This window comes from Gossypium hirsutum, chromosome D11 (assembly GCF_007990345.1).
Source record: "Gossypium hirsutum isolate 1008001.06 chromosome D11, Gossypium_hirsutum_v2.1, whole genome shotgun sequence".
Taxonomy (NCBI): Eukaryota; Viridiplantae; Streptophyta; class Magnoliopsida; order Malvales; family Malvaceae; genus Gossypium; species Gossypium hirsutum.
Genome location: NC_053447.1, coordinates 69949507 through 69960247, shown reverse-complemented (window position 1 = coordinate 69960247; position 10741 = coordinate 69949507). Strand labels below are relative to the sequence as shown.

Below are 10741 nucleotides of genomic sequence, written 5' to 3'. Positions count from 1 at the left end.
CCACCCATAGTTGATTCCTTATCAACGTATGATATTGGAGCCACCATCCACGGTTCTTCAGCCCCGTCTTCTTCATCAGATGCATTAACATCTTCATTTTGCTCCATACCGACTAACTCAGCAAATAAGTGAATCGGTGCATTCTTCTCACTCCCATTCCCACAGTAGAGATCGACCATTATCTCCTCGTCTTCGTTGTCTACAAGTTCCATTTCGACGAATTTGACCGAATTTGTCGAAACTGGAAACTTGTAGAAAATTTTTGATATCCTTCTCCCACAACGTCTATGAATTTTTGCATTAATCCTTGCCTTCATTTCATCGAACGATACATTTCTATTAAATCTTATTACTATTTGTTGTCGACATTCAAATACACATCCAACATTTGTTATCAAGATGACTCCATCGAAATAAACGCATACAAGAAACTTAGCATCCATCTTCAATATTTAATCTGTAAAAAAAAAACAAAATCTCATAAAAATTCTCGAATTGTAACTAAATTACTTAAAAAAATTTCATGTTTCAATATGCAATTTTGTACATGAGAACCGTTTAACACTACTCCTTATAACTAACACACTAATAATATTAATAATTTTATACTCAAAATAATACACACTAAAATAATTAATTTTACTAAAAATAATAACTAACTAACTAACTATAATAATACTAGTTTTTTTACTAACTAGTTTATTTTGGTAAATAAAAATAATAAGTAACCATAATAATAATACTAGTTTTTTGCTAACAATAATATTACTAAGTTACATCTTAATACATTAATAACATCTTAATACTAACAACAACAACAACAACAATAATAATAATACTAACTAATACTATTATTTTGAGTTTTATTAATCTTAATAACTAAACTAAAACAAAAAATATTACAAAATATACAAAATAATAACAACAATATAATCAATTATTTTTAAAAAATACCTTCTTTTTCGGGTAATTTACCAATAAAAGCTTTTTTTTTCAAAATTTACCGAAATGGGCCAACTATTTAATTATTTACCGGAATGGTCCATTTTCCGCAAAATCGCGTCCACGTCAGCGCGATGTAAGGGTACGCGCCAGGAAATCGCGTCCACGTCAGCGCGGCTTGCTGACGTGTAAGGAAATCGTGGCCTCTAGTGTCACGGGGCTAGACCTTTAGTCTCGTAATCCGTGCGGTCTTAGGCGATCCGTTTGCTCCAAACTCGCCTAAGTCAGCCTTTACGCTCAAAAGTGAAGATTCCTTAGAATTCCTCCAAGACACCAATTTGTATAGCGGAAGCGATTGTGCCAAAAGAAGCTACAAAAGAACAACAGAAAGCCAAAGAAAGAATGCACACAAATTGTTTGAGTAAATGCTCAAGAATTCTATTACTCTTAATAATTCAAGTTACAATGGATGATTTACAAATGAGGGGGAGGCTCTCTATTTATAGTTGAGCTCCCCCAAAACCGACGGTCAAGATACAAATACATCGACGGACGAGATTAACCATATCCATTTATTTTAGGGATTTACAAGATATGCCATATCAAATCTAATCTAATCTTTACAAGATATGATTCTCTCTATCTTCTAAGATTAGTTACCAAAATTAGCCTAAGTTGCCATGTCTTCATCATCGGCCCAACTAGACTTCAATCTGACAAGCTTCTTTAATAGTTCTCTGAATCGGGCCAATTCTTGTGGGCTAAATGTTCCCCATCTAATCGATAGACCTCCAAGGGGCGCTTCTTGTGGCATGGTCACGAGCTTTGCACTTTGGCCCGTGGCACTAGGACGCGATTTGCTGACGTGGCATGAACAGTTTGTGTTTTTTAGCTTGGAAAACTTTAAAATGCCATAACTTTTGGCTCGGTTGTCCGATTGAGACAATTTTTTTTTATTTTGAATAACTTTTCAAGATCTATGTGCTGACCGCAGTTTTCATCGAAAAAGATCCTTTTTTGCCCTTAAATTTCGATTTTTTGCCCCTAAATTATGTATTGTAATTAATATTTATAATATTGTAGCTCAAATTGCCAATCTGTCTATACTATTGTACTAATAATATATATTAATGTAATATTGAAGAGTTAATTGATTAAAAAAATAAATGCAACAAGTACAAAAAAATTCAAATTTATTAGCAAGAAGATTCAAACTAAGGTACTAAGGGAAAAGAGCAAGCATCTAAACCAACTAAACTAAACTAATTAATTGACATATTATAAAAACACTGTTATTATCTTAATTATATTACTTATGTTCTAATGATTTATTGGACCTATTCCATACACGTGTCAAATCAGAAAAAATAATACAACAATTCTGTAAAAAAAATCCGGTGTTTACTTCAAATAAATAAGGAAAATAATAATTTGAATGTTTCAAAATTCAATTTTAAACCGAAAAAATCGAAATTCAGGGGCAAAAAATGATCTTTTTCGACGAAAACTGCGGCAAACCGCCTTCGACTGTTTGTCAGCGCGTAGATCTCGAAAATTTATTCGAAATAAAAAAATCGTCTCAATCGGACAACCGAGCCAAAAGTTATGGCCTTTCAAAGTTTTCCAAGCTAAAAAACATAAATTGTTCATGCCACGTCAGCAAATCGCGTCCTAGATGGCGCGATTTCCTTCCACGTCAGCAAGTCGCGCTGACGTGGACGCGATTTCCTGGCGCGTACCCTGACATCGCGCTGACGTGGACGCGATTTCGCGAAAAATGGACCATTTCGGTAAATAATTAAATAGTTGGCCCATTTCGGTAAATTTTTTAAAAAAAGAGCTTTTATTGGTAAATTACCCTTCTTTTTCTCTCTTTTTCTCTTCTTTTCCGCAGCACCTTTTCTTCTTCTTTTTTTTCTTTTGATTTTTCTCCTTTCAGCTGGACATAGCTCATTTTTATAATACGAGTAGTGCCGCCAATCAGTATGGCACCATTGGTGCCGCCAATACCATTGGCGTGACCAAGGTGCCGTCACATCCGTCTGATTTTTTTTGCAGGTTTTTTTTTATTTTTTTTGTTTTTTTGATATATTTTGGTAAATAAAAAAATTTATATATATTTTGGTAAATAAAAAAAAGTTATAACATTTTAGTAAATTTTTTATTTTTTTATAATATTTTTGTAAAAAATCCCAGAAAAGGAGTAGTCCCCTCCCCGTGCACAGAATGGTCAATGTTGTCAATCCACAATCATTAATTGACAAATGAAATCAACCATGTGAAGTAAGACCAGACAATTTGGACATTATACCATTTACATGATAGGCGTATGCTAAAAGAAAAATGATAAAATAACGTGAAATTGGATAAAAATCACATGGAAGTCCCTGTATATTGAGTTGGATTGCATTTTGCTCCCTATATTAAAAAAAATGAGTAAATTAGTCTCTATATGTTATATCAAAGAGTAATTTGGTCATTTCTATTAAAATTTTCATTTAGTTGTAATGTTAAAAATTGATGTGACTAACGAAATAATCAAATAATGACATGTGATGAGTCATTGTACCTCAAATTGATGTACATGAACCAATTTTTAACAATAGAAAATGATTAAAATTTTAATAAAATGATCAATTTGCTCTTTAATCTAATGTAGATAAACTAACTTGCTTAATTTTTTAGTAAATAAGATAAAATACAATCTAACATTTACCATACATGTTTTTATGATACTTATACCTGTGAAAATGATATTGATACATATATTACCATAATTTATATAAATACATAATATGTTAAACATAATTACACTAAAATGGGATAATTTGAAAAAAGATTTGTTGAAAATGTATTAAATTTTTTGGAAACTTGCTTATGGTGCATGGTATGCATCACTTGAATGATATGAATCCTAAAACTTTGGAAGATAAAGAGAAGAACGAGTAAGGTATCGTATGTTTTGGCAGTGAAATCTGTTATGTATGCCATGTTGTGCAAAACACCAAATATATTATATAGCTATAAGTGTCACGAGCTGATAACCAAATTTATCCAAGTGACAGTCATTGAATTGAGGTGAAAGTACTTACGAAGAACTAATGATATTTTTTTAGTTTATGGAGGAGTTGAGTTTTGTGTCGAAGTTTAAATAAATGTTACATTCCAATCAGATGATAATAATAAATCGCAATATGAATTCATATTTATATTAAACATTGTTGTAATAGAGGAATTAGCTTAAAACAAAAGTATAATATTAAATTCTAAATATACAAAAGTACTGTACTTGAAATATATTTTAGTATTATTGAAACATAGAAGCGAAGAGCTCCAATAAAACATACATAACATCACGAGAAACACTCAAAAGAGCTAAACTTGTACTACATCAACGGGCCCATAGTACACACACTTAAAAAAAAACACAACACGAGGATAGGTACCTTTAACAATATTAAAAGGCGCTTTCCTTCCTTATATAACAAATCCCTAAACCGTAATTTATTTTACACCATTCCTTACTTTAGAAACACGCTCACATACCCACATACAATAATTCTTCGACATTAAACTTTAAAATCCTAAACACTCGTTCACTCCATCTTTGATTCTTCCATACAACATCGACGACAATCGAGCTTCGTTTTTACATCCATGACGTGCAAAAAAATGCCCTTTATCTTTCTTTTGCACTAATTTTTATTTTAACTTCTTTCACATCCTCCTTTAACTTTTTTATTTCCCTTTTCAAGTCCCTCAATTCTTCCATAATTTTAATTTGATCCTTATAATTGATCTTATACATGTTGTCTTCCGAGCCGTATCCTATGTGTTTTGTCATCAATGTTGCTTAACATATGTGCTAAATTTTGAGGCAATTTAGCCATCTCCTCTTTTATCCCTTCCATGTCATTTTCCTTCTCTTTCAATTTGATCCTGTTTGTGACTTCTCTCGTGGTTTCATCCAATGTTTCTCCTAATTTTTAGAATATATTTGAAAATTCTAATGTTTTGGCGGATACAAATAAATTTAGCCACTTTAATTGTTTATGTTCTTGAAGTCGACCTGGGCCTTCTAAAATGTAGGGGATGAATTCACTATAGCCGTGGCCCAAGTCTCTGTAACTTGATATGGGTAAATCACTGGATTTGAGATCATATTTTCTTGTTTCTAATGATTTTAGAAATTTCTCATCCATCTTTTTTCGATTACAGGACCTAAAATTAAAAAGAAGAAGAAGAAGAACAAAGCAATGGTTAATAAGAAAAGTAAGCAAGCAAGAAATACAATCAACTTCTAAAACAGGGTAACAAATATTAGGAACAAAAAAAATATTTAGTCTTTAAACTTAACAATTTTTTTAAAATTTAGTCCATGAATTTAAATTCCGTTAAAGAGCAATAGCATGCCACTTTAAGATTATGTCACGTCATTATTTGAAAATTTTAAAAAATTTAGATAAAATCTAAAAAGAATGAAAAAGAAAATATTATTTTTTTAATAAAAAATACAAGTGATGATGTAGCATAGACCAAGGTTCAAGGACTAAACTAGAAAAAATTATCAAACTTTCGAATAAATTTAAACAAAAAAAAATTCAAAGATCAAAGTAGATAAATAACTAAGGCTTCGGCCACCTAAAACGGAAATTTATGTTTTGTGTGCTTTTAAAAGTTATAATTGATTAGTGCGTAATTTATTATTTTCTGCCGCACTAATGTGAAATAGGTTGACTTCATTTAAAAAATTAATTTTTTAATTTTATGACGTGGCAGGTGGGTGACACTAATCTCTTTAATTTTACTCACTTTTATTATTTATTAACTAATAAAAAATATTATTTTTATAATTAATAAAAATTTTCAAGTTATTTTATAAAAAAAACCTCTAATGAGAATTAAATTTCAGCCGACACTTTTTTATAATGAAATAGGACAATTTCCAATTCTACTATTCGTAATAAAATATCTCTATTTCCCCTCAAATCGTTGTCCTCCACGTACGTGTTCTGTCACGGAATACTCGTGACAGACGGTGATTTAATTAGGGATAAAAGTAAAACCCAGTTATTCCAAAGATGAATTTTCAACGAAGATCAGAGACACCCGGCGTTTGAAGCTTTCATAGAAGTTTGCCATATTTTTTCCAGCATCACTCACTCAGCCAAAAACAGTTCACAAAATCACCTTGTTAATTACTTCGAAACGCTCACCCAGAAAATGTCGTCCATGGAGGAAGGAGGCGGCGCCGTCGGAGAAGTTTCCACTGATCAAACAATCATCAACAACAACACCAACAACGATTCCGTGAGCATTGATATGCGGTGCACGGACGTCCCTCTCAGCAAAGGCGAATTAGCGAATCTCCAGTCATTAGACAAAGCTTTGGACGGCGGCCAACTCAACCTCACGGCCAATCCATTGATACGAAAAGTCCCATCAACCCTTCGCCGTACCGAAGACTTCAAGAAGTATTTCAAGCCGAAAGTGATCTCAATCGGCCCACTCCACCACGATGATCCCACCCTCCATGAATCCAAGGAGCTCAAGCTCAAATTAGCAGCACATTTCGTCAAAAACAGTGGCGTCGATAAGGGTTCCTTGTACAGAAACATGAAGAAAGAGATCGATGGCTTGAGGAAATGCTATGATCCAAATGAATTAGAGCAGTATAGCAACGATAAGGAGAAACTGGCTTGGATGTTCTTCGTTGACGGCTGCGCTATTTTACAAGCAATTTATATGCGTTACGGTACTTACGATGATTTTTACGCTGTATACGGCCAATTGTTTATTAAAAACGATTTGCTGACATTTGTGTACTCGGATATGTTATTGTTGGAGAACCAAATACCATTTCGTGTTCTTGAATTGCTTACAAGCTCGAGCGATGGCGAACAGTTCATGAATGCAATCAAAAGGTTCATCGACGACACTGTTATCACCCCAGCCGAGGACAGGTAATTTAAGGAATTTAAAACAGAATCATTTTGTGGAGTTTATAAATGTTAAAAAGTTTCTACAGATCGAATAGATTAGATTTTCATTTCAGGTGGATTAGTTCATTCGATTGAATTATATAAAATTTTTAAAATATTAAAGATATATCTAAAATATGAAGAAAACCGATTCCGCCTCTCGGTTCAATTGGTCTAATTTCTTATTCTGCACTAGTTTTTGGGGCCTTTTACCAAAAAAAACCCTTTTTTTCAAAATTTACTGAAATGGGCCGGTTTTTTGATTATTTACTGGAATGGGCTATTTTTCGCGAAATCGCATCCACGTCAGCGCGATGTCAGGGTACGTGTCAGGACATCGCGTCCACGTCAGCGCGATTTGCTTACTTGGACACAAATCGCGCCTACGAGGACGCGATTTGCTGACGTGGATGAACAGTTTATGTTTTTAAGCTTGGAAAATTTTGAAAGGCCATAACTTTTCGCTCGGTTGTCCGATTGAGACGATTTTTGTTTTGATTTCGAATAAATTTTCGAGATCTACGCGTTGGCAAACGACCAAAGGGGTTTGCCAAAATTTTCGTCGAAAAAGATCCTTTTTTGCCCCTAAATTTCGATTTTTCGGTTTAAAATTAAATTTTAAAACATTCAAATCGTTATTTTCCTCATTTATTTGAAGTAAACACTGGATCTTTTTTACAGAATTGTCTTATATCATCCTGTTATAGGTATAAGTCAGCTCATTCCACTTTTGAGAAGTTCCCTAAAATTTTCCATTTTATTCAATTTAGTCCCTAAAACCTAAATAGTCATATTTTCAAATATAAGCTTCATTTTTCAATTCAAATGCAATTTCATCCTTCCATAACATTCAAATATTCTTAAATACAAAAATTTCATGCTAATTTTGAAATAATTACACTTTAGTCCCTATACTCGTAACTAACAAAGTATACTTTACAAATTAGTCCCTATTCATATCTAAGCAGTTTGTCAGCGCGTAGATCTCGAAAAGTTATTCGAAATAAAAAAAATTGTCTCAATCGGACAACCGAGTCAAAAGTTATGGCCTTTCAAAGTTTTCAAGCTAAAAAACATAAACTGTATATGCCACGTCAGCAAATCGCGTCCTCTAGGACGCGATTTGTGTCCACGTCAGCAAGTCGTGCTGATGTGGACGCGATTTCCTGGCGCGTACCCTGACATCGCGCTGACGTGGATGCGATTTCGCGGAAAATGCCCATTCCGGTAAATAATAAAAAAATCGACCCATTTCGGTAAATTTTGAAAAAAAAAGAGCTTTTATTGGTAAATTACCCCTAGTTTTTGCTCAAATTTCTCTCCGATATTCAGGGCTTAAATTAAATATTTTTTCATTTTCAGGGCTTAAAATGTAATTTTATTATAAATAATTTATAATTTAATAATTTTTAAATGAGTTAAAATTTAATTTTTTATTTTCGGGAATCACCTTTTTTACTAAATCATCTATAGTTCTACCCAATTAAAAGAAGACATCATTTTTATTTGGAAGTTTAGTTTAAATGTACATATGATATAAAAAAATGATGTGTCCTCTTCTAATTAAACGGGAATCATAGATAATATGGTAAAAAGGATCCATAAAACAATTTCTTTAGTTTCCCTTTGCATTATTCCTGTTGAGTGAAATTTTTTTGGGGAAAAAAAAATCCCAAATCCAGAAAATGTATAGTTTAATATCTTTAAAATGGTAAAATTTTTGCATTAATACAATAATAAAAATTATATTTTAACTAATGTTGTTTGAATTGGTTTGGATTAGAAATTATATAAGGTATCAATCCAGAGAACATTAGACCAACTAACTTGGGAACCTATACGAATAGGTTGAATTGAGAAAAAAAATTAATTGAATTAGTCATTCAAATCGAAATTTTTAATGATTTATTTAATTAAATTAGATAAATTAATCAGATAAATTTAATTTATAAATCGATAACTTGACCAATCTTGCCTTAATAAATTATAGCTTCGCTCCCGACTAACACAAATTTTGGTCTAGTGAATGGTGGCCGCAGCAAGGAGGAGAGCGAATTCACTTATTGCATCTACTACGAGTAAGACTCCTTTTCAATAAAGAAAATCAATTGTGGTGCCGTTTTCCGTTTTACATTGAACACAGGTTTAGCAACGAAGCAAGAACAAAACGGTGCCATTCATACCCCTTTCGCAACGTAAAAGAGCTTAAAAAGGCTGGGATATGGTTAAAAGCAAGCCAAACAAGTTGCTTAACCGACATCAGTCTTCGTCGGAAAATTATGTTCACCGCCAATGACCGTCGATGATTCAACCATGAACTTAATAGCTTACGAAATGTGTCCGGATTTCGACAACTATTTCACCGTTACTTCATATAGGTGTTTCCTTGATTTATTGATCGATGAAGCCGAAGATGTTAAAGACCTGAGAGCCGCCGGCATACTAAACAACGGATTAGGGAGTGATGAAGAAGTGGCTAAGATTTTCAATAAGATGAATACTGATTTGGTTCCTAGTTCAATGATTTACAGTGAGGTTAAACAGAAAATACATAATCATTGTAAGACTACGTGGATTAACCATGCAGCTCAAGGTTATCATACTTATTTTAGGAGTCCTTGGACGTTTTTGGCATTTGTGGGTGCCATTACTGCACTTTTGCTTGGTACTTTGCAGACTTATTATACCATACATCAACCAAAGTAAGTGTTGTTTACTAGTCTTTTTGTAAACTCTTTGTTATTTATGATAATTTTGTAACTCCTGCATGTTGGATTCAATCTATTTAATTTTTGGTGTCTAATGAAATTCTTTTTTTGAAAATAAAATTTAAGAGATTTAATCAAAAAATTTGAGAAAATCGAAGACAACTTTTGAAAATTTTAAAAATTTCAATACTTTTTGTGAGGCTTAATTAGGAATTTGAAAAAATCGGAAGTCTGTAAGTTGAACTTAGGGACTTTTAGATTATTTTAATGCTTAAATATTTTTAATTAAATATGTCAATTTTAGCATGAATCCGAAAATTTAACTAATTAATTCAGTTTGAACATAAAAAATTAACAATTTAAATCCGTTTATTATTGATCCAAATATAAATTGATTAAAAAAAAACATTCATTCGAATTCAAAACAATCTGAAGAATTTATATTTAGAATAATTTTATTCGTAATGATTTGATCCAAAAATTAAAATCCCAAACTTAAAACGATTAAACTTGTGAAACCCGAAACGAACTTATGTAAGTGTCTTACATGCAGAAGCTTATTTTGTGTGTATTTGTTCTGAAATGCTTTTATATTTTTTTCTTCTTCAATTTGTGGCAGCCAAGACTCATCCAATCACAAAAATTAATTAAAGGCTGCTTGAAGAGCCCTAAATGATTCAAGGCATTAAAGCTTTGTACATTATATTTGTGTTTTATTTATTATAAATATTGAATGTTAATAAAATTTTTATACATTTACCAATGCTCTTTAATTTTGTTTGTATATACAATTTATAGTGTGAGTCAATTTGTCTGACAATGTAGGGTGATTTATCCTAAATACTTACATCACAACAGTAATATGTGTACTTAAAATTTATTTAACCTAAAAATCTATACAATTGTTAAATTGAGTTTTAATTTAGTTAGTATCAACATTGTTGTTAGTATAGAAGGATGTGGGTTGAAGCGTGCTGAAGTGTCTTTATCCTTCTATTAAATGTTGGGGAGGAGTTATAAATAGTTCTAAATATTGTAATAAACATCTTGTACTACAATCAAGTAATAATTACAATTAAAGTAATTTTGAAACTAAATATTTCAATCATT

General features: G+C 31.9%; 1 protein-coding gene across 1 annotated transcript; it reads left to right on the top strand.

Moving 5' to 3' along the window:
- Window positions 1-5903: 5903 nt before the first annotated feature.
- LOC107925731 (UPF0481 protein At3g47200) lies at window positions 5904-9703 on the top strand. The gene is made up of 2 exons (XM_041105124.1): window positions 5904-6905; window positions 8947-9703. Exons 1-2 carry the CDS (start codon window positions 6166-6168, stop codon window positions 9227-9229), a joined length of 1023 nt encoding a protein of 340 aa, XP_040961058.1. The 5' UTR covers window positions 5904-6165; the 3' UTR covers window positions 9230-9703.
- The last annotated feature ends 1038 nt before the right edge of the window (window positions 9704-10741 follow it).

What these genes read in the sequence shown, in the direction of transcription:
- LOC107925731 (XM_041105124.1), top strand. Translation starts at nt 6,166, where the DNA reads ATGTCGTCCATGGAGGAAGGAGGCGGCGCCGTCGGAGAAGTTTCCACT. An exon ending in ATCACCCCAGCCGAGGACAG is followed by an intron (nt 6,906 to 8,946) that starts GTAATTTAAGGA and finishes ATTTTGGTCTAG; the next exon opens with TGAATGGTGGCCGCAGCAAG.